Source organism: Mesoplodon bidens (assembly GCF_964165515.1).
Source record: "Mesoplodon bidens genome assembly, chromosome: 3".
In the NCBI taxonomy this organism is placed as follows: Eukaryota; Metazoa; Chordata; class Mammalia; order Artiodactyla; family Ziphiidae; genus Mesoplodon; species Mesoplodon bidens.
In genome coordinates this window covers 60,005,660-60,030,371 of record NC_138178.1, presented here as the reverse complement: position 1 = coordinate 60,030,371, position 24,712 = coordinate 60,005,660, and the positions used below count along the sequence as shown (strand labels likewise).

Genomic DNA, 24,712 nt, shown 5'->3' with positions numbered 1-24,712 from the left:
AAGTAAAAATTAACTTTGGTAGATTTCAGTGTAGGACAGTCTATAACAAGCTTATTTGCCCTTACTCCCCCAGAGCTGATCATCTTCCAAGTTAAGATTTTTAAAATATTTTTTAATTGAGATTATTATGTTGACATTTGTTTCTCGTTCCACATCATCTTCAGCCAAGCTCTGAGCACTTACAGTTCTCTAGTTGTTGGGAGCTTAGTCAGAAGCATCTGGAACACTGGTGGTGGAAGAGTTTGCTGCAACACTTGCAGTAACTGCTGTGGCCGTCCACACACAGCAATTGCATTTTTCAGATAGTCAACACCCTTCTCATGTTCACCTTGAGTTAGTAACTCTTGCAAGCTGTATTTCTTTGAGGAAGAATTTCTGAACGGCTTCAGCATCTTTAAGGTCAGGTAACTTGGAAAGTCCAATTCTCTCCTTGGCAAGCTTCTGTTTCTTTCTTCGTTCTCTCAGCCTGTTCTTGAAGTTAGGGTCACTCCGTCTCTTGGGGTCAAAGTAAATGCAGTACCCGATGAAAAGGGCCCCGCACCCACCAGCGGAGTTGGCACTGTTCCGGCCCTCCATCTTCTCTCCAACGAGGAGTGGGGTTGGCGGCAGCAGCGCCCGTGATGAAGCCCTTGGCCGAGAACCCTCGGAAAGGACTGTGCCACTCTGTCCCCCCGCGAGGGACGTGGAAAGGCCTACAAAGTGATTTAAATAGCTTGGGTTTATTGTTGTAGGTTTTGCACAGATAAGGTGACAGTATCAGTTGTGGAAGATCTTTGTGGCAATTAACTTGTAGTACATAGAAGGACTGGAATAATGGAGGTTAATTTGGTAGTAGAAGTAACAAACGTGTGTAGGTAGATGTAAAATGTTAGCTCCGCAAACTAAGACACAAAACAAATGTTTTCATAAATGCAATGGAGTTCAAATGTAAGATGAAAATATGAAGTCAAATCTGTGTCTATAACAACGTGGCTTTTTAAAGTAATATCTGTTCTTTAAGAAGGGGACCTCTGAAAGAGATTTCTGAAATATTTTTTTGGATCCTTCTCAAGGTCTTATTCTTCCGTCTTACCTTCTAGGACTGCTCTCATGCTAGGTTGCGAGTATGGTTGCAAAGATGCAGTAGAAGTCTTAATCAGAAATGGTGCTGATGTAACCTTGCTGGATGCCCTTGGCCATGATAGTTCTTACTATGCAAGAATTGGTGACAATCTGGACATTCTAACCTTACTGAAGACTGCATCAGAAAATACCAACAAAGGTACCAGCAGTTTTCTGTCACTAGAGAAGTGCTAGTTAATAAAGAGCAGGTTTTAAAGATTTAGATGGTAGAGCTACAGTTTGTAAGAGGCAAAACGCTCCTTACAGTAAGCAGTATTGTTTCATCTCCCTCTCTGCCCCAGCTGTGCGGGGGGCATTTTCATTATAGTCACTTGTTTCGAGGCAGTGTGTGTTACATTTATTGTCCAGTTTATCCAGTCAGCCCTACTCTACTGTGGAGTAATTTAAGAACTGAAAAGAAAGAGCCAAATAAAGTGTTTTACTAATATATATTTTTTGATGAGGAGGGGTGAAGTGCTTAAGCTCTTGTACTTAAAAAGTTTTAAAGAAAGAATCATTGTTTAAACATGTATTTAAAATATTCAACTAAGATTTATTGAATACTTGTGCCAAGTATTTTCCTATGCTTATTAAAGAGAAATTGGAAAGCACAGAAAAGCACAGCAAGTAAAATCAACCACTCATTCTACCACTGAGGAGCCTCTACTAACATTTTGAGGAATATCCTTCCAGTCTTCTCTCTATGCATAAAATTGAGGTCACCTGTAGTGAGCTGTAGATTACTTTTTGTGTAATATAGTTCGAAGACTTTTCCCTCATAAATAAATATTTTTTCTACAGTATGATTTTTATTGATGCATAAAATTCCATCTCAGTTTAATTTAATTAAGCAATTTTCTATAGGTGTCATTTAAGTTGTTTATACAGTTTTTACTAATATAAATAACCATTTAGTGGCTGTCCTTATGCATAAATATTTTAGCATATTTTTATTATACCCTTAGGATCACTTCCTAGAAATTGAATTAAGAGGTTTCAGGTTATTATGCACATTTTTTAAGCTTTTAATATATATCGACAAGTTGCCTTCTAATTTAGGATGTTTTAAATTTTGTATTTTTCACCTGCCTCCCCTCCCTGGCATTGAATATCATCCACAGGGATGTTGTCATAGCAAAAAAAAAATACTTTGCCGATTAGATAGGCAAAAGTGATATTTCATTGTTGTTTTAACTGTAAGGTGGTAAACTTCAAAAAAAACTTAAAAATTTATTTCTTTAATATTGACTTAATTATATAATTGGGGAATGCAAATCTACCCAAGTTAACCTGCTGTTTCACTGTTCCTCTTTCTCCTCCCTTTCCCTCTCTTTAAATCTTCAGGGAGAGAACTTTGGAAGAAAGGACCATCTTTACAACAGGTTAAAAAATTATGTATATTGTGCAGTTTAAGTAAAGTGTTGAGTAAACCTGGGTAATGGTTATATATAACTGTTTTGAGTTTAACTGCATGCTGTTCTCTCTTCCCAGTTAATCATGCCCAGGTAGAACCTAGGTCATGAGATCCTGAGGCTTTATCCAGATACTGTCACTCAGCTTGAGACAGTGGGTCTTAATTACAATGAATGTATCCAGTGGGAAATAAGTAGACCCCTGATTGCTGGGCTTGAACATCCAGCCTTTTCAAGTGTGGAATGTTGCACCTTGTTGAGTTTCTTTGATGATGAATATTAGCTTGGTAGACTTTTTCTCCTATTCTCCCTTAGTAACAGAGTCGAATATCCCCTGATGTGGGAAAATTCTTCCAAGCAATAAGAAATGAAGAAAACAGAATTCAAAACTGATTATATATGTGATTTCAATGCCACTGTTAACATTTTTATTTCTTTTTCTTTTTCTTTTTTTGCTGTGTGTATTTAATTTAATGAGGACTTGACTTTAAAAAAACACACTACGTGAAATAATTCATACCTTGCACTAAGTTTATTATCAAATCACTATTTAACCCTGGTTTTGTGTCTTAGTCTCAGTAGATGTCTAATCATTTCCCCTAATCTCTTCGAGTTAAAGTGAGTGGGGTTGCTTTGCGCACTCTTAAACCATCTCACCCAAAGCTAGTGTAGGCAGCTCTCCTCTTCTGCTGACTGTCCCCTTCCAGGCTTTCAGCTTTTCTCTAGTGAGAGGGACCTGAGCACTTCCAAACCCTGAAGAGAGGTAATCAGGTACTTTCTGAGCCATCCTGTTATCATTCTATATCATTTCTGTAGCTCGTACCTAAATGTGAAAGCTGTATGAAAGCATGCTTCCCTTTCAGTCCATCACAGTTAAGTAATTCGTCCCTGCATGGGTCATATCTGCTGTCACTTTTCTTTCCCATCTGGATCAGCTTTTCAGCCTTTTCTCCCATTCCTCAGATAAGCTAAATGGGTGTAGAGGGAAATAAAATGTGCCCTCTTATATCACTACCAGCCATCTCACACTTATTAAGAGAAAAACTATTTCTGAAATATACATGTATTTAAAAGAAAGAATTATTGAATGTTAATATGGGAATGGTATCTAAATGAATAGGAATTATCTAAATGAATTCATGGAGTTAATATTCTGCTAAGGACAGTAAAACTCATTGTTTCAGTTGTTAATTAAATACATTTTAAAATACCTGCTGTAAATAGGATTTGTTTGTATACTAAGGGACATATAATCCTTGTTATCAAGAAGCCTACAGTATAGTTTTAAAAATAAGATGTATTCAGTTACTTACTATATGCCCATTACTGTTCTAAGTGCTGGGGATATCAGCGTTCAAGTTCCCTGCCCTCATGGAGCTCCCAGCCCAGTGAGAGAGATGAACAGTAAGCAAATGGGTATTTAGTACCATGGCAGTTGCTTTGAAAACAAACAGAACAGGGTTAGGGAATGAAGAGGGAGAGGGCGGGAAGCTATTTTAGATGGTGTGGTCAGGAAGTGACTGACATTCGAGCAGAGGTCTGAAGGAAGTGAGGAGGGAGCCAGCGGCTCTGTGGGTGAAGCCTCAAGGGCAGAGGGAAGGGCAAGTACCAAGCCGCTGATGAAGGAGCATGTTTAACATGCCCGTGGGGCAGTAGAGGGGCAGAGTGACAGGAACCAGAGACCAGAAGGGAATGCGGGGTCTGAAAGTGGTATGATGAGACTGGTCAGATTCCACGTGAAGAATGGCCCTTTGGTAGAAGGAATGAGGCTAGACATGTAGTTTGGGCCAAATCGTGGATACAGAGCATCGTCTTAATGGGAACTTGTTCCTCTAATTCTAAATCCAAGCTCATTAGGACGATAGTTTAAACACATGAGTCAACAAATAATGTGGAACATAAAATTATCTTGGAAAATTAAAGCATTCACGTTTTGTTTGTTTGGTTTTTTAGCTCTCAAAAAGGAAGAAAGAAATAGCTTTCTAAATTATTGTGTAGATTTAAAGATCAATTTGGGCAAAAAAAAGATTATTTTATCTCTTGTTTAATGATTGTACTGTGTTTTTATTAAAGCAAATCTCTAAGCTGGAATAAAGTTTCAAAGCAGTAAGTGTACAAAAACAGATCATGTACCCAACCAAGTCATTTAGAAATCTTTTATATAGCTTTAGTCAGTGGATTGTCTATTTCTTTCTTATCACACCCTTTGATATTTTATTTCATCAGTACTCAAAGAAGTAATTTCCATATTTTCTCTCAACATTAATGTAACTCCCCCCGCCTCCTCTTTTTAAACACCAAATTCTTCTTTTGGGAATGGTAGCTGATGCTTTATAGTACAACGTGAGTTTTGCCTCTAGTACAAATTCTCCTTTTTAAAATTTGGTGACTTTGGTTAAGATAAATACTTAGCAGTAGGGGTTTTAAATTCTGTTATTTTTTTAGTATTTAAAAACTAGATTATACTTGATTTATTTAAAACCTATATCCTTAAAGATTCTTTCCATTTGGAGTTTTAAGTGGAAACACTGCCACCTTGTGTTTTGTACAGCAAAATTTAAACTTGGATAAACTGAAAGTCACTAATTGGGTGTATTGCCTATTGAGGAAAATGCACTTTTCTATATTCTCATGCTTGCTAACCTGTGTTTTCTTATGTTTTACCAAAGCGAAATTTGACGCATATGCTAGATGAAGTAAATATGAAATCAGATCAGAGGGAGCATCAAAACATTCAGGTAAAAAGAAAAAAAAATTGGTATCTTCCTTTGCAAAGAATTCCAGCATTGTTTGTAGTGGGGTTGGGGAAAAGAAAGGAAGCAAAAATGCGGGGGAACTGAGTAGGGGATGGAAGGGCAGCTTGTTATGTTTTGTGATTCTACTTTCTGGCCCAATTCCTTCTAAAAGAATTAACTTTTGATATGAATGTTTGGGTCAGTATTATCTTACAGGAAGTATTGTTTTAATATATATTAGGAAGTAAATAATTTAATAACTTTCTGTAAGTTTTTGTTCATTTAAATATATCTGTTTTGGGCCATAAATCATAAATTTGTATTCCTTTTAGAAAATTAATTATAATGATAAAAATGATGGTTATCAATGTAAATAAACAAAATCTGAACTTTTTCTTAAAGTATTTTTTATTTTGATTAAGAAAAATAATTTCATTAACCACACAGCACTTTTTACCTTTTATGTTCGTCAAAGTGTTCAAAAAATAATTATTATTTGGATTGCATTGGAAGAAGAGCCATAATTAAATGGTTTATTTTATGACTGAAATACCATTAAAATATAAATTGAATAGCCTTTTCCATATGATAAAACAAAAGCATTTTATTTGGGTTTTTGTAGTTTACTATGTAGTGTTAAGAAAGTGAACTGTAGCCTTCAATTGGAGGCTTAAATGTTTTATCAGAGCACTGAAGTATTGATATTCTTATGCTTTGTTAAACTCATAAATTTGAGAGGTGTTTGGCAAAAGTTAAAATGACATATTCTTCTGCTATTTTCTATTTCCAGATGATGCTTTTATTTCTTATTTATTAGAATCATGATGGTTTGCTCTCTTTGTATATAGTTGTATTTATTAGTTATCATAGGACTATAATTTTCTGCATTATTTCTCATGTATAGATTTTAAATTATTTGAATGTCATTGACATTATTGTATCTTTATACTTAAAGCTGTTTTATATATGTATATATCTGTTTATGATAGTGAACTGCTTTTAGAAAAATCTTCCATAAGAATTGCTCCTTTAAAGTTGGTCTAGCACCTGTTATCTTTGCTATTTAAGGATCTGGAGATTGAAAATGAAGATCTGAAAGAGAGGTTGAGAAAAATTCAGCAGGAACAGAGAATATTATTGGACAAAGTCAATGGTTTACAACTTCAGCTGAATGAGGTAAATAATCTGCATCATACCAGAAAAATCCAGAACTGTTTTACTACGAGTCATTATCATCGGTAGCAAATTGTTAATGACGGCCCATCACAGCAAGTCATGGTGCCAGGTAAAGGAGGTAAAATCAGGTCATTGCCCTGTGGAAAGTCATATCTTATTAGGACCTTTACATGAAACAAGGTCGGATCTAAGAACAGAGAACACTGTTGGTCTGTGGTGATGACAAAGGACTGAATGTGATTGGAGTTGTGGGATTAGAGAGGAAGAAGTAGACAGAACACGTGAGGAGGAAGAGCAGGTAAGAGTTGTAAGTAACCGATGGGGTCTCAGAAGAATCGAAAGTGCTTCTGAACCTGGTTAGTGAGAAGCATGAATGACAGCGCCGAGCACAGAAGTAGTAGCACATAGGCATTTTCTTCTCAGAGCCTCATCCCCAATCTTAATGACATGTGCCAGTCTTTTTAAAAGATATTTGCCAAGCTCATGCTTTTTAAAATAAACTTTCAAGAGTGAAAGTACATTTCTTCTTCTTTTTAAATTTAGGAAGTAATGGTTGCTGATGATCTGGAAAGTGAGGTAAGATGATAAGTTTTACTTTAAAGCTGTTAATTGTTGTGTAAATTGAAGATAACACTGCAGTAGAGGTTTAAGTCCTGAACTGACATGGAGACAGAATTCTCTTTTTGGTTATTGCTCAAAGGAAAAAACAAAACCTATGTGTGACTGTAAAATTATGTTTTGAGTACAGTGGCGTGGGTTATTGTAGGCATTTTCTTGTTACTGAAATGAGCCTCTGAATGGCTCATTTTCTATGAAACTTTTCATGAAAAGATATAAAATTCTAAGCATTATAGAGAAAATGTCTGAAAATAATAAGATTTCAAACAAACCACAGAAATTTGAATTTTTCATAATATTGTTTGTGTATATTGTATATTATTAGTATAGTTCTACAAATTTTGAACTCTACTAATAGTTAAAAATTGACCAGGTTAGGGCTTCCCTGGTGGCACAGTGGTTAAGAATCGGCCTGCCAATGCAGGGGACACGGGTTCAATCCCTGGCCTGGGAAGATCCCATGTGCCACGGAGCAACTAAGCCCGTGCGCCACAACTACTGAGCCTGCGCTCTAGAGCCCGCGAGCCACAACTACTGAAGCCTGTGCACCTAGAGCCCGTGCTCCACAACAAGAGAAACCACTACAATGAGAAGCCTGCACACCGCAAGGAAGAGTAGCCCCCGCTCACCGCAGCTAGAGAAAGCTCACGCACAGCAACAAAGACCCAACACAGCCAAAAAAAAAAAAAAAAGTTCCATTAAAAAAAAAAAAATTGACCAGGTTAGAGAATTCATTAACTATAGTCCTCAAAGTAATTCTAATTCACATTTTCTAAAACACATTTTTAACACAATTTCAAGCACAGGGTGATTTTGCTCTGTATTTATTCTTTTCCATTTCAGAAAGAAAAGCTGAAGTCCCTTTTGGCAGCTAAAGAAAAGCAACATGAAGAAAGCCTAAGAACTATTGAGGCTCTGAAAAATAGATTCAAGTATTTTGAGGTATAGAAAGCTTAAATAAATTATTTCATGTAACTCATAATGGGCAGTGGAAAAGGGCTTGAAGTCAGGCTTGAATTTGAATTATCACTCTCTTCTTTATAGTGTGACCTCGGGCAATTTATTTAAAGTCTCTGAGCTTTGGGCTGCTTTGGCAAAATTGGGGTGATTGTCCTTTTTTCCACAGAGTTGTTTTAAAGGTTAAATGAGATCATTGAAATTGACTAAACTGACATTTAGTTCAGTTCCAGTTTCTCTTCCCCAGCCTTCCTCTTTGTCATCTTTACCTTCTCAAGACATTATACTTTTACCTGTAAAATTACAATGATTATGATTGTGTTAATAAAAAGCATCATTTAAGTGAAAAGCGGTAATCCCAGGATTATCTCAGAAAGGACCTTGTGCATATATGGATTTGTTTGGTAGAGCAGTGTGTTAATAAGGCTCAGATCATATACTTATCTTTTGTTGGCTCAATTAGCTCTTAGTTTTTCCAAGACTCTGTTTTTTAAAAACTTTTAATCAGAATACAATACACGTTAAAAAGAACATGTTAAAGTGAATAAGTTGAAGAATTTTCACAAATCTAACATCCCAGATCAGGAAACCGCACATAACTAGTACCCAGAAGCCTCCTCACGCTTGCTCCCTGCACCAAAGGTGACCACTCTCCAGACTTTTAACTGCATAGATTTGCTCTGCAAGGCCAAAATATATATTTTATAAATGTTGTTCATCATTGGGGGTCACTGAAGAGAGTGGCTGATTCAATGTGGGTTTTTTATCTTTATTGTGGAATGTAACTCCAAAGCACATAACAAAAGTAAATTTTTGGTGTGTAAATTTAAAAATATGGGTGGAGCTATGAAAAAGAATGTAAAGACATGGATGAATCTCAAGACATAATGTTGCATGAAAGAAATCAGACACAAAGAGCACATACTGCCTGACTCCTTTTTTGTGAAGTGCAGAACTAGACAAAGCTAATCTATGCTAATACAGGTCAGAATAGACGCCACCCTTTGGTGGCCGGTTACTGACCAGGACAGGGCATGAAGAAACTTCTGGGCATGCTAGACAGGTTCTATGTCTTGATCTGAGTTGTAATTACACAAAGTATACATAGGCAAAAATTCATTGCACTGTATACTTGTGTACTTTATTGCAGGTGAGTTATGCCTTGATACATTAAAAAAATAAAACCAAGAGCCTGTGTTTATATTTATAGACTGAATTCTGAAATTATTTAGAAACAGTTTTATAAGCTAAAGAACAGTCTAGTATAGGGCCTTCTATCTCTTTTCACATTTGAAGACTTTTTAAGGTTAGTAGTGAAACTAGTGATAGCTAACAAGTTCATGACCCCAACCATGTGCCAGAAATTGCTTTGTGCACTTTACATGCATTTAATAAACACATCAACTTGGTATGGTATGTTTTCTTTTTATCTCCACTTCATAAGTGAAGAGACTGAGGCAAAGAGCAGTTTACCCATGCGGGGTTTTATAAATAATAGTAAGTGTCAGAGCCGGAACCTGAGCTCAGGCAGTTTGTGCCCCTAACTACAATACTAGTTTTACACTCAGCTGGAGAAAATACAGAAGTGTATGTGGGCCTTTGAAGTATTCATCAAAGTTTGACACCTATAATTGGGTACTATTTTTGTGTTATTTTTCTCCTAAGAGTAGACTCCCATGTCTTAAGAATAGATGGTTTTCTGTAGCTTCAGACAAGTCTGTAACTTTGAATGAGGTTAATATAAACTATAGGAAAATACTTACTGTTTCTTATAAAACAACATATATTTATTTCAGAAAAATTTAAAAATGTAGTTAAACTAAAAGTAGAAAATAAACACACCTATAAGCCCAGCACTCTTAGCACCTGACATCCTTTCAGACCTTTCTTTGTACATAACTTGTGTTATATACATAATTCAACAGGTAGTCTTATTATTCATCCTGTTTTGTAAGTTTTTGCACTCAATATAATGGGGGCATTTTCCCCAGTCAGATGAATTTTTATACTAGAAATGATTTATAACCTTCAAAAAGAGAATTACAAGGTCCATTTTATATGTGACCCAGTATTTATGAAAGCAGTCCTTAAAAACTAAGGAATCATAATTTATAAATATTGAATATCCACTACTATATCATCTCACATACTTAAAACTCTTCATAAACTGCCAACAGAATTGCTGTGTTTCGTGTAATACTTAATATGTAGGCATTTTCCTTATAGAGCAGGTTTGGGAAAACATGGATATTTTAGAACAAGGCTAATTTTATGTTGTAACTCATGCATTTGTTTTCATTTGAGTCATCAAGTCAAGGTAATAAACCCAAACTAAGTTTTTTGAACTCCTTATGTGCCTTGGCCTCCCCTTACCCATTCATGTATAAGCCCATTTACTACCTATTACAGGCTCTGGTATTAAATATTACTTAGAACAAAGAGCTTACCTAAGTTTACAGATATTTTTCCATACCCTTGGGGCAATAAGTATTAATGGAACATTAGTTTAGTTACGGAACTGTGGGCTGTTTTTATCATGGTCACCTATCAGAGTCTGACACATAGCTATTAGTACTAATATAGACAGATACACAAACATGAAGTACATCTGCATATCTTTACTCTCAAAAGTATAGTATTTTAATTTATGTTACGTTCTTTGTGTCTGGCTTACTTGGGATAAGGAGCAATCCAAATATATTTTAACTCAGAGTATCTAAAATTTCTCTATTATTCTCCTTTTCCTAACTGATGTATTGATGGATTTATTAGGAACTATATGTAGCTCTTTGCCTCAGTTTCATTTCCTGCTCTCTGTCTCCTTTTACCTTCAAAGGTAATTGGTGTTCCATAAATTCTGAAAGAGGGGGTTAGGCTAATGTTTCACAGGCGAAACAGGGTTCGTGCTCCCCAACGGTGGTAAAGTAAATTGATTTATAGAGGCGAATGTGGCATTTCCTTCCTTTTGAAGTAAAGAAACAACAGAGAGTATGCATTCAAGGTTGTTTCATTTCATTTGGAGCTTGTTTATTTTTCTTCTTCTTTTGAGCAGTCAAGTTTTTCCTTGAAATACTTGGCTGCTTTTATTAAAATGCTGAGTGAAGTAGTTTATTCCCAACCGATCTCTCTGTGTTCTGCCTTTCTGTGAGTTCGAGTAGAATAATACCCAGGAGAAACAAGGAATGTTGAAAATGTGGTTTTAATGACTGGATCATTTAGTGCTAAAATAGATACAGAATTTAACAAAATGAAGCAGTATTCACCTAAAACGTTTTAATGTATCTTTCTGATTTCAGAGCAATCATTTAGGATCGGGAAGTCATTTCAGTAACAGTAAGTATAAAAGTATAGATTATCATTACAGTTCATACAGTTCAAGCAAAAAAAAAGAATGTTTATGCCTCTTTATTTTGTCTAACTGTATATGATATTCCTGCTGCAAAACTTCATCCAACTACTTGTGTGTTATACCTCAACATGGAACTAGGAAGAGATTAAAATGACTCCTGTAGTCTCTTAACGTAAAATCTGGTAATTACTGAGGCTCTGATTTTCCTTAGGACCTAGATTTTTAAATTGTATATTGTACGCATTACCAAATTTGCCTTGTCGCATGTTAGACATTTATCTTGTGATATTTGGTGCCTGCTTTTTATGGAAAGAGACGTAAACATAGTTTTCTGATTTGGAGAAATCTTTGGATATAGTCTCAATGCAGGTACGCATTTTAAAATTAGATGTTCCATAAATATATATTATTTTAAGACTATACATAATTTTCACTTTTGTTTGTTCTCCAATTTTAAACAATTTCTCTAGAAAAATCTAATTTTTTACTTCCTGTTGAATATTAAATTATCCGTTAGCTAAGTACAGTCATAATATTTATCCTATAAGTTGCAAAGAATACCATTTTTATTTTGACTGTAATATACATATTTCATAATAATCATTTAACTTATTTAGTCTAACAATTTTGCATAATTCAAAAAACTAACTTACTGGGACTTCCCTGGTGGTCCAGTGGTTAAGAATCCGCCTTCTAATGCAGGGGATGTGGGTTCGATCCCTGGTTGGGGAACTAAGATCCCACACGCCGTGGGGCAACTAAGTCCACGCACTGCAACTACTGAGCCCACGCGCCTCAACTAGAGAGCTTGCATGCTGCAAACTACAGAGCCCCCACGCTCTGGAGCCCGTGCGCCGCAACTACTGGGCCCGTGCACTGCAGTGAAGAGCCCGCGTGCCGCAACTAAGACCTGACACAGCCAAAAAGAAATAAATAAAATATAAAAACCAACTTAGTATCTATTCAAAAGAATATTCATACTTTCCTTATGTATATAGGAATAATAAGGGAAAATATGGATATTTTAGAACAAGGATAATTTTATGTTGTAACTCATGCTTCTTTTTTATTTGAATAATAAGGGAGATAACACCAAATTAATGCTTAGTCTTTGATATGGATATTTAAGATATCATTTATTTGGACTTATTTAGGAAAAGAAGATATGCTTTTTAAACAAGGTCAAGTGTACATGACAGACTCACAGGTAATATTTTATTTTAAAATATATTTATAAAACTAATTGTGCCTTTTTAAAAAGAGGAAAAGAGCATTGTATATTTATCATCTATATGCACATTGAATAAGGTTTTCATTATCAAAGAAAAGTTGGCCTTGTGGTCTTGAGTTTAATAAAAGCAGATATTGCTGTGTCTAGTGCCCTCCAGAGTATTTTTGGTGACAGTGACTTAAATAAGAGATTTGAATTACAATTTCATTGTTTTTGACAGTAGCCCTCTATTCTTTAACAGCAGTTGGTCACCTCTTCATATTTGCCCATTAAAGGGCGAGACAGGTATGAATAATTCAAAAGGCATTTGTCTTGACTTTTAAATGTATTGTTCCTTGCATTCAAATATATATTCTATATTTTAGAAATTCACCACAAAATAAAGCTTCCAATACGGAGTGTTATCTGATTTTCTTACTTGTTTAACTGCTTCTCACTTTTAGTTTCCAGTAAATACAAGGTTTGCATTTTTAGTACCTTCTATGAACTGCAGAACTGATAAATATTTGGGCTTTTAAAGGTTTTTTTACATACTTTCTTCTGTAGAAGAGTGAATTAGCCTATATGATGTCTAAGGTCACTCTAAGCTGGAAACTTCTAAGATTCTAAGTTGAGAGACTGGTTGTCAATCAACTGAATAATATTTAAGAACATAAGATAAATATTTGATTGTAATAAAATAAGTATGGAAATTGTGAAGCTGTGTAAGTAGTTTGTTGGTAGATGATAGTAGTCTTAGTCTAAAGATAACTGGTAAGTTGAAAGATAATTAGAAGCAGACTGAGGCTGAGAAATTATTCCATGTTGTTAATTTTCTTCTTCATCCATGGGAAGGCAGCGTGGATTGAAATGAACAACAGTAAAACCTGCCTATTAAAATAGTGGGTTGTACTCATAGCACATGGCTTTTTTACTCATAGCACATGACTTTAAAAGAGCCCTTATTGTAATAGCGTGGATGGGGAAAAACAGAAATAGTTAATCTTTCATGGTTATATGTTCTGATACTTATGAAATATTTCAATGAGAACTTAAATTGTACTTCTTGTTGTTAGCATTTAATAGAGGAAACAAGATGTCAATCCAGTTTTGTAGTAAGATCGTATGCTAAGTTCTAATTTATCTTTCTTTTTGAGAGAAGAAAATGTGTTTCTATTTTGTGAGTTGCTTAACATCATTCTCTTGACAATTCTTATACTAGCTAGGTTTATTTTGGTAGTATTTTTATAATTTAAACAACATTACACTGGAGTTAACATTGAGGGAACTTAGAAGTCAATATATGTTATTAGAAAATAATATTCTATGGAATTATTTGCAGATTTAAAATTGTGAAAGCCTTGTTTTTACTCAAGGGTTCTGATGACTTTCTTCAGAATTTGAAGTTCTAAGCACATTATGTGCCATAAAACATAGAAAGAGCAAATATATGTTGATAAAGTTGATATTCATGTGTGGGTAGGTATTACCAATGGTAAGTTTGGTAAATAAGTTTGGTAAATAAGTAATTGTCTTCTGTAGGCTTTTGGAATTGATGTTTTATTTTATTATTATTATTTTTGCAGTGTACTTCCACAGGTATGCCAGCCCATATGCAAAGCAGATCTATGTTAAGACCACTAGAGCTGGCCTTACCTAATCAAACCTCATATTCAGAAAATGAAATTTTAAAGAAAGAATTAGAAGCAATGAGAACTTTCTGTGATTCTGCAAAACAAGACAGACTCAAGCTCCAAAATGAACTGGCTCACAAGGTGGCAGAGTGCAAAGCCTTAGCATTGGAATGTGAAAGGGTCAAAGAGGATTCAGATGAGCAGATAAAGCAACTAGAAGACGCCTTGAAAGATGTTCAGAAGAGAATGTATGAGTCAGAAGGTAAAGTGAAACAAATGCAGACACATTTTCTTGCCCTGAAAGAGCACCTAACAAGCGACGCAGCTACTGGGAACCACAGACTGACAGAGGAACTGAAGGATCAGTTGAAAGACATGAAAGTGAAATATGAAGGCGCGTCTGCAGAAGTGGGGAAATTAAGAAACCAAATCAAACAAAATGAGATGTTAGTCGAAGAGTTTAAGAGGGATGAAGGCAAGCTAATGGAAGAGAATAAGCGACTGCAGAAGGAATTGAGCATGTGTGAACTGGAGCGAGAGAAGAGAGGGAGAAAGGTCACCGAGATGGAAGGCCAGTTAAAGGACTTGTCATCCAAGCTGGCCCTTTCCATTCCGGCAGAGAAATTTGAAAACATGAAGAGCTTGTTGTCAAATGAAGTAAACGAGAAGGCAAAAAAGTTAATAGAGATGGAAAGAGAATATGAAAGATCACTTAGCGAAATTAGACCGTTAAAGAGAGAACTTGAGAATTTGAAGGCCAAACTGGCTCAGCAGGTCAAACCAGAAGAACATGAGCAGCTCAAGAGCAGATTAGAGCAAAAGTCAGGAGAACTTGGGAAGAGAATCAGTGAGTTAACATCGAAAAATCAGACATTACAAAAGGAAATCGAAAAGGTCTATCTGGATAATAAGCTCCTCAACCAACAAGTACATAACTTAACAACTGAAATGAAAAATCATTACGTCCCTTTAAAAGTAAGTGAAGAAATGAAAAAGTCACGTGATGTAATTGTTGATGATTTGAATAAAAAGCTTTCAGATGTGACACACAAATATACAGAAAAGAAGTTGGAAATGGAGAAATTGCTGATGGAAAACGCCAGTTTAAGTAAGAACGTTAGCCGCCTGGAAACTGTGTTCATACATCCAGAGAAACACGAAAAAGAGATAATGGCTCTGAAATCCAATATCGTTGAACTTAAGAAGCAGCTATCTGAACTTGATAAAAAATGTGGTGATGACCAAGAGAAAATATATTCGCTCACATCTGAAAACACTGACTTGAAAAAGATAATGAGTAATCAGTATGTGCCAGTGAAAACCCACGAAGAGATTAAAACTGCTTTGAGTAGCACATTGGATAAAACCAGCAGAGAATTAGTAGACATGAAGAAGAAGTGTGAAGATACAAATCAAGAATTTGTGAAAATAAAAGATGAGAATGAAATATTAAAAAGAAACCTGGAGAACACTCAGAACCAAATAAAAGCTGAGTACATAAGCCTAAGAGAGCATGAGGAAAAGATGAGTGCTGTAAGGAAGAGCATGAAGAAGGTCCAGGACAACAGTGCCGAAATACTGGCTAACTACAAAAAAGGCCAGGAGGAGATTGTAACACTGCATGCCGAGATCGAGGCCCAGAAAAGGGAACTTGACACAATACAAGAATGCATCAAGCTAAAATATGCTCCAATTATCAGCTTTGAAGAGTGTGAGAGAAAATTTAAAGCTACCGAGAAAGAACTAAAAGAACAGTTATCCGAGCAGACACAGAAGTATCACATCAGCGAAGAAGAGGCCAAGAAGTGCAAGCAAGAAAATGACAAGTTAAAGAAGGAGATCCTCACTCTTCAGAAGGATCTAAAGGATAAAAATGTTCTTGTTGAGAATTCTCATGAAATGGAAGGAGCATTAAGCAGAAAAACAGAAGAGCTGAACAGACAGTTAAAAGACCTGTTGCAGAAATACACGGAGGTAAAGAACGAGAAAGAGAAGCTGGTGGAGGAAAATGCCAAGCAGACTTCTGAGATCCTTGCAGCACAAACTCTTTTGCAGAAACAGCATGTTCCACTGGAACAGGTTGAGGCCCTGAAAAAGTCTCTTAATGGCACAATTGAGATGCTTAAGGAAGAACTGAAGAGTAAGCAAAGGTGTTATGAGAAAGAGGAGCAGACAGTGACCCAACTGCGGCAGATGCTGGAGAATCAAAAGAACTCCTCTGTGCCCCTGGCAGAGCATTTGCAGATTAAGGAAGCATTTGAGAAAGAAGTTGGAATCATAAAAGCTAGCTTGAGAGAAAAGGAAGAAGAAAGCCAAAACAAAACCAAAGAGGTCTCCAAACTCCAGTCTGAGATTCAGAATACTAAACAAGCATTAAAAAAATTAGAGACTAGGGAGGTGGTTGATTTGTCTAAATATAAAGCAACGAAAAGTGATTTGGAGACACAGATTTCCAACTTAAATGAAAAATTGGCCAATCTGAACAGGAAGTATGAGGAAGTATGTGAGGAGGTTTTGCATGCCAAAAAGAAGGAACTGTCTTCAAAAGATGAGAAGGAATTGCTCCATTTCAGCATTGAGCAAGAAATCAAGGATCAGCAGGAACGATGTGATAAGTCCTTAACAACAATCACAGAGTTACAGAGAAGAATACAGGAATCTGCCAAACAAATCGAAGCTAAAGATAATAAGGTAATAATAATACTTTAGGTAAGCATGGCTTGGTATCGGAAACCCCAGAGCAGAACTGCCAGAGTAGAATAGGACTCTTTACCTTAGCACTCCACAAGACAAATTTACAAAAGCATTAACAAAGTGACCATTAAATGCCACCTTTTTAGTTTGACTACAAGTACGCAAAAAAAAAAAAAAAGATTGGAGTTGAGAAAAAGGTAAAGTCACACAAACAAAAATCAAAAGCAGTTTTCCTTTTGTTTCCTCAGCTGGTACAGCCAAGAATTGAGGTAAGATGGGGAAACTCAAGATTCACTTGCCTCAAAAATGAATGGTCAAAACCCAGTGGGTTTTAAGGTACCTAAAGAATGGTGAGGGAGAGGAGGAAAAAATACTGTGTTTCTGGGCTATGAGAAACTAAGGATGCTGCAGAGCTCACCAGACTTGATCTTGGCACTCACCCATACCAGTAAATTGAGCCCTCCAACTCATTGTACATTCTTTCCCCGTATCTTCCTACAGACAGAATATCTTGCCCCTCCTTTCTACCTACTTAAATCCTCTACATTCCTTAATGCCCACTTCATCAGTTAACCCACCTTTCTAAAGCCTTCATTGGCCAATCTATCCTACAGTAAACTGTTCCTCTTCCAAAATGCATGTTGTATTTTGGTTTTGCCATCCATTTACAACATATATATTACCGTGTTAGAATGATGTGGTTGGGACTTCCCTGGTGGTCCAGTGGTTAACACTCCACGCTCCCAATGCAAGGGGCCTGGGTTCAATCCCTTATCAGGGAACTAGATCCCACATGCCACAACTAAAGATCCCACCTGTGTGCTGCAACTAAGACTCGGCACTGCCAAATAAATAAATATTAAAAAAAAAAAAAAGAATGATGTGGTTAGTCTTTCCAACTAGTTTTTTTTTTTTTTTTTTTTTTGCGGTACACGGGCCTCTCACTGTTGTGGCCTCTCCCATTGTGGAGCACAGGCTCCGGACACACAGGCTCAGCGGCCATGGCTCATGGGCCCAGCTGCTCCGCGGCATGTGGGATCTTCCCGGACCGGGACACGAACCCGTGTCCTCTGCATCGGCAGGCGGACTCTCAACCACTGCGCCACCAGGGAAGCCCTTTCCAACTAGTTTTTAAGAGCAGGTTCATAACTTATGTTTCCATCTTAGCATTCATTCTCATGGTACAATTTACAGAATAGGTGCTCAATAATATTTTCAAAACTGGTAGTTGAATAAAGTATGTACTATGAAGATGAGAAATCAGGGAGATTGAGTTCAGTTTTACCCATTCAACAAATAATTATTAAGTGCCTTCTACCTGCAAAGTACTATGCTTAATGCTGGGGATATAGAGACAAGTGAAAGCAGACACAGCCCCAGCCCTCCTCAGTGGACAGGTACAAGTACTGACTTTCTGACATGTCTGCTCATATGACCCAGAATTTTAGTGCTCTCAGCTTGTTTGGAAGTCAGTTATGAATATAATGTATAATTATTATAGCAAGTTATCAATACCTACTTACAATTGTCGCTATTTATTAAGTATATACTACATACCAAACGTGTTTATGATTTCATTTAATTTTCTTAACTATGAAAGGTTTTCCCCTTACTGAGAGGAAATTATATATTGCACATACTGTTGATAACAATCTTGACAGCGTTCATTCCTCAACTTTCTGGTATATAAAGATAAATTTTGTGTCTCAAGGAATGAGTTCTGTGTAAAGATGTTCATTGTAAGTGAATAAGTGACTAATACATGTTTCTCCCACAACTCCTTTGTTTTTATAAGATAACTGAACTGCTCAGCGATGTGGAAAGACTAAAACAAGCACTCAGTGGCCTTTCCCAGCTTACCTGCATGAGCGGGAGTCCCAGTAAGAGGCAGAGTCAGCTGATTGGCAGTCTGCAGCACCAGGTCAAGTCCCTGCAGCAGCAGCTGGTGGTGAGTAACCAGGGCCTGCAGGGCTTCGTGCTGATCTGTGCAGGGTCTCGTTTGTTTGTTGGTAAAATCTCATTTAGAAACCAGATTGATCTTTGGCTATGTTCAGATCTAAAAATGTAATCATTTTTGCTAAAAGTTACTTATACTAATGATATAATATCATTTTTTGTGTGCTTACTGTATACCAGGCACTACACTAAACATTTTACATACTTGATCTTTAAACTTGATCTTCTTCACAATCCTACAAGGTTTTATCCCCCCTATTTAATTCTTAAGGAAACAAAGATGAAAATATGCCTGGGGTCATACAGCTAGGATTTAATCCTGGGACTTGCTGACTCCAAATCTGATAGCTTTCCAGCTGTAGCACACTCTCTAAAATATTGGTCCACTAAACTGAAGGAAGTTTTTTTAATAGTCTTTTATCCTTATGAATGAAGGTAGGCATTCCTATGGTTTTATACATTATATCCTTACATATTAAAAGAAAACATCTGTGTATATTCATATAGATACCTATATGGATATGTATCTCCTTTATATATTAAAAGAAAGCATCTGGATTAAGAAGCTGAAGTTGGGATCTCAGTTCTAAGCCTTGCCACTTAAAAGAGAGTGACATGGAACATTCCCCTTAACCCTTGGCTTCCTCATCCATAAAAATAGGATAATATGAACTGATTGTTTGTTTGTTTCCTTTTTTAATTGGATGAGCTATGGGGCTAAGTAAAACATAGCCCAATCAAATGTAAATTGTTGGGTAATATTTTCCTATTCTATAGGAATTTGTCATGAGTTGTTTTTGAATAGAAGAAAGTTATTTTTTAAAGTGTTCATTTTATGACACCGTTGCCCTACAGATTAATGATGATGTATTACTGATTTGGATCTTATCAAAAGGATATGGTAGTCTCTTCAGTATTCAGAAATATGTTTTTTATGTTCATGGCACTATGCTAAGTACTGTCAGGGATAAAGAGAGTGTACACTTCCTGTCCCCAAGGAGTTCTGGGTAGTTAGGCAAAATATAGATCCATGAAAAGTAAAATAATGAGACAAAAAATATCAAATATAGAACTAAGAATATGGTCCCAGATTCTAAGTGATATGAATTCCCAGGAAGGAAAGATTACTGATGTGGTGGGAGCTGGTTTCAAAGAAGAAGGGAGTGGAGTACATGGCCGGAACTTGTAGATAGATGGTATTCGGGTAGGTGGAAGGAAAATAGAGACTCTCCCTGGCAAAGGAAATAGTGTGAAGGAAGGCATGGAGGTGGAATCAAGTGGCATGCATGCCCCAGGGGTAGTAAAAGGCTGCTCAGCCTGGCTAGGCATGGGAGCTGTATTTGAGGTCAAGTTGTAGAGACTGTTGAGAATCAAGCTGATGAGTTTGATTTCTCTCTTATATCTAATGAGGTGTCACCCAAGGTTTTTGAGTCAAAAGTGATGTGAGGAAAGAGCTACCTCAGTCTTGGAAGCATGAAGAGGAATAAAGTCTAGAGACAGGGGATGAGATGGGAAGTTTTTGCAATAATCCAAAGCATAAGTTGATAAGTGTCTGGGTAATTTCCTGGCATTAGATATGAACTCAGGCAATAATTTCATGTTACCTAGGGTAAGTGCATTGCTTTCACTGTGAATGTTCCCACACATTCTTTAGAAAAGTTTATACTATTATTATGCAATGGAATTTTGCATCTGGTGGGTCCAAGGTGGTTTGTTATAAGAAATAGCAGGAGCACTTTAATAATACTACTGTGTAGGGCTTCCCTGGTGGCGCAGTGGTTGAGAGTCCGCCTGCCGTTGCAGGGGACACGGGTTCGTGCCCCGGTCCGGGAAGATCCCACATGCCACGGAGCAGCTAGGCCCATGAGCCATGACCGCTGAGCCTGCACGTCCGGAGCCTGTGCTCTGCAATGGGAGAGGCCACAACAGTGAGAGGCCCGCATACCGCAAAAAAAATAAAAATAAAAAAATACTACCGTGTAGAAGCATCAAGCCTGAGGACAGCATTGTCACAAGCCTCCATGTGTTTGAAAACGTGAATGCTGATATTCTGATCTGTCCATCTTTCCACACTTGTAGGATGCTGACAGGCAGCACCAAGAAGTAATTGCAATTTATCGGACACACCTTCTTAGTGCTGCACAGGTAAAGAAGAACTACTCCTTTGGCTAGGATATTGTTTCAGAGAAAATAATTTTTTATTTTCCAGTAAATTTATGTGAAAGTCATTGATGTTTAAAGTAGTTGAACCCCCATATGCTTATTTTAAAATTGTTTCTTTTAATCATGGCTTGCATTATCTCCCAGAGAAAGTTACAAAGCTGTATGGCAACACAGCATCTTAAATTTAGTGTTGTCTCCATCTGCTTGTCATTCATTTTATAGACAGTTTGGCAACATGTGATGGCAGCACACGTTAATGGTATTGCTAGCTGGAGATAATGCCTTGACATCCACACATGTCTGTTAGCTAAAAGAGGAGAGTGGGAAGGACTTCACTGTTTCTTGGTAGCTCAGGAGTATTTCTTTGAAAGGTAGAGAATACCAAAAAAGTGCAAAAATGACAAGTAAAATGTGCACAGAATTTTAATAATTTAAGAAAAAAGTGGTTCTGTTAGAATATCAATAATATTTATTTGTTGAGCCTTAATCTCAGTGAAGCAGAAGACTACGAATTGCCTTCTTTGGGGGGTGTAATGAGAAAGCTATTTTAAAAAAATCACACTAAGAAACATGTTTAACATATGAAGGATTTTATACTTAATGCTCTGTAGAAACCCTGTGATCAGCACCTCCAAAATTCTCGGATTCTGGGGGGAAGACAGTCGAGGCAATGTTAGAATGGCAGGTGAGATGTAATAGAAATTGTCTAGGATTTGAAGTGTCCACACTGAAAAAAAAGAAGGTGTTGAGAGAAAGCTTCAGAGAATATCATTAAAAAAAAAAAAAAAGAGGGCTTCCCTGGTGGCGCAATGGTTTGGAGTCCGCCAGCCGATGCAGGGGACATGGGTTCGTGCCCCGGTCCGGGAGGATCCCACATGCCGCGGAGCGGCTGGGCCCGTGAGCCATGGCCGCTGAGCATGTGCGTCCGGAGCCTGTGCTCCGCAACGGGAGAGGCCGCAGCAGTGAGAGGCCCGCATACCGCAAAAAAAAAAAAGAAAAAACTAGGTTAAATAATAAAAAGGAAAAGATTTTGCGATATCAAATTCTTGAAATAAAAAAGCCTGCCTTTTCTATGGGAGATGAGGGGGAAACCAATGTAAAAGAATGAATGATATGATAAAGCATCTTTGGCTACTTTCTTTTTAGTAGATAGACAATAAGCTGCGGTTTGAAAGTATATTATTATTGCAATTATTCGAGACTATTGACGGGCAGCAGGATGGGGAGTTCTTTGGAGGGAAAACAGTAGAAAAGTGTAGAAGATCTGTGTTAGTGAGGGTGAGGAACTCACTTGGCTCTGATACTGGCCAAGGGGGGAACAGCATACTCGTGCTGAAAGACCGCAAACTGACAAGCCTTTCAACTTTTTTTCATGTATGCTTCTGAAATTCAAAATTATTTTCCACTGACTCCTAATGAAACATAACAAAAGCAATTGGCATCTAAAATAGTCTTGCCTTCTGGCATCATAAAGTTAACTAAGAAATTCAGTTTAGTCAACTATGGCTAATGTTTGGAATTTAAACATCCTGCTGTTATAGAAACAGATTTTGGAAGCAAAACTTTTTATATTAATAGGAAGTGTTATGCTGAAACCCATTCAAGTGCTCAAGTAAAGAAAAAGGGAAGGGGGAGTGTTTTAAGCCCACCATACTGACTTGCATTTAATCAACCTCTTGCCATCTTTTTAACTTTAAAGTGTCTCTTTCTAAATTTAAGCGGATAACATTCACGTAAAAAGGTCTCAACCTAACCAGTAAAGGGGGAAATGCAAATAAACAAGGAGGTACCATTTTTCAATTCTGGGATGGGCAAATTTTAAACAAGATAATAGTCTGTAGCATTGGCCAGGGCATTGTGGGAAATGGGCATTTATACCTTGCTGGTGGGAGTGTAAATTGTTATTATCTCTATAGAGGGATATTTGTAGTACTTAGCAAAACTTAAAAATTGAGCCTGCTTTTTTGACCTAGCAATTTCTTCCCTAGGAATCTGCCCATAAAGATTGGAAACCCCGTAAGTGCCCATCATTGGGAGAATGAATAAAGAAATTATGATACATCCATACAGTGGAATATTACACAGTAATTTAAAATAATTAAGGCAGGGAATTCCCTGGCTGTCCAGTGGTTAAGACTCAAGCTTTCACTGCCGTGGACCTGGGTTCGATCCCTGGTTGGGGAACTAGGATCCCACAAGCCGCGCAGTGTGGCCAATCAATCAATAAAATAATTAAGGCAATAACTAGGTGAAAAGGCAAGTTGCAAAATAATATATATGATCCTATTTATGTAAAAAAAGATAAATATGGGGATTTTTCATTAGTTACTTTTCTAATTAAAAAAAAAACAACTCAGCAGAGGCAAAAAAAAATTTCCTTGTAGTTTACTTTGCTCATCTGTAACTTATGCTACCCCTATCATCTGAGCCATTATGTAAAAAAAAGAAAGAGGTTTGTCCATCTCTTCTCTGATAATAGATGTTAAGAGCAACTGGTGTGCACTACTTTTAAATTGATTTTCTTTATTTCTATGATAGAGCTCTACTCTGTTTTCCAATAAAACCTTTAGCGTATCACCACAATGGTGAGGATTTAGCATTTGGTGAATCACAACCAACGAGGTTCTATTATAAAGCCCTTGTCTTTAGAATTTGTGTGTAAATGAAGATGACATAAAATATATCTCCCCTTTCTTCTTTCTCCCAAGGGTCACATGGATGAAGATGTGCAGGCGGCCTTACTCCAGATCATACAGATGCGGCAAGGGCTTGTGTGCTAGCATCAGCATCCACCAGCCGATGGTGGCTTTCCCTGCTGGTGCTGAGCATTCTGTGTGCAACTCCATGGCCTTTCTGGGCCTCACTGTGCTAGTATAATTAAAATAAAGTATATTTTGATCCATCTGTAGGTTTTTAAATTAGACAAATATGTTACTGAGTTTTTCAATATCAGTTCAAAGCTTATATTCTTTATATGTTAATTTTACAATTAGACAAACAACGTAACGCTTTGCCTTGGATTGGCTACTTATTTTTAATTGATTGAGTACTTAATAAAACATGAGTCATCTGAGTGGGTCCATTTGAAGAGGGATTAGGCTGAAATAATTATTATTAAAGTTTTCTTCCAGAGAAATTAATTGGGTTGGTAGCCACTTTTAAGTGGATCAAGAGATCATTCAGATGTTCAGTCAAGCCATGAGACCTAAGGCAGTTTCAAGGAATGCATAGTAACTTGGCTGGCCAAGTTCCATTTTTATTGAAGTAACCTAATGAGTGCTTTTGACTTCTTTTGGAGGTACAGATTTTTTTTCTTTTTACACTAGTAAGTTTTATGCCTTTTAAAATAAATTTCTTTTCACAAACGGTTTGCAGTGCTAAATTACATTTAGACTAAGAACAGGCAAGGGTGGAATATATCAGGAATTTATAATAAAATTTCCTCATATCTCCGCAACGGTATCTTAATTTTCACTTGTAATGACTTTTCTTTTTACAGTATGAGGAGAACTATGATAAATGGTATACTAGATGTTTCAAAGTGTCAAAAATGTTAGACTTTTTTTAGTAATTACTCTGACATTTCCTACTATAGTAACAAAGCACTCATTATATATGCATCCTCCAAATGTTTTGTACTTATTTATAGGAAAATTGCACTAATGAGATTAATAATGTGAAATGCAGTTTTTTTGCAAAATTAGCAT

The 24,712-nt window shown here is 36.7% G+C and overlaps 1 protein-coding gene and 1 pseudogene across 3 annotated transcripts in view; one reads left to right on the top strand and one right to left on the bottom strand.

Moving 5' to 3' along the window:
- UACA (uveal autoantigen with coiled-coil domains and ankyrin repeats) overlaps positions 1–24,370 on the top strand; it is a 79,515-nt gene extending 55,145 nt beyond the window's left edge. For both annotated transcript variants that reach the window (XM_081228003.1, XM_081228002.1), the window contains exons 8-19: positions 1,080–1,261; positions 2,446–2,483; positions 5,183–5,251; positions 6,317–6,424; positions 6,968–7,000; positions 7,886–7,984; positions 11,296–11,332; positions 12,503–12,555; positions 14,145–16,883; positions 18,682–18,834; positions 20,922–20,987; positions 23,714–24,370. In XM_081228003.1, coding sequence (XP_081084129.1) covers positions 1,080–1,261; positions 2,446–2,483; positions 5,183–5,251; positions 6,317–6,424; positions 6,968–7,000; positions 7,886–7,984; positions 11,296–11,332; positions 12,503–12,555; positions 14,145–16,883; positions 18,682–18,834; positions 20,922–20,987; positions 23,714–23,785 — 3,649 coding nt within the window. In that variant the 3' untranslated portion in view covers positions 23,786–24,370. The remainder of the gene's footprint in view (positions 1–1,079; positions 1,262–2,445; positions 2,484–5,182; positions 5,252–6,316; positions 6,425–6,967; positions 7,001–7,885; positions 7,985–11,295; positions 11,333–12,502; positions 12,556–14,144; positions 16,884–18,681; positions 18,835–20,921; positions 20,988–23,713) is intronic.
- Positions 52–576, bottom strand: LOC308614960 (mitochondrial import receptor subunit TOM20 homolog; annotated as a pseudogene). Its single transcript has one exon. The product of its transcript is annotated as a mitochondrial import receptor subunit TOM20 homolog (transcript).
- Positions 24,371–24,712: the final 342 nt, after the last annotated feature.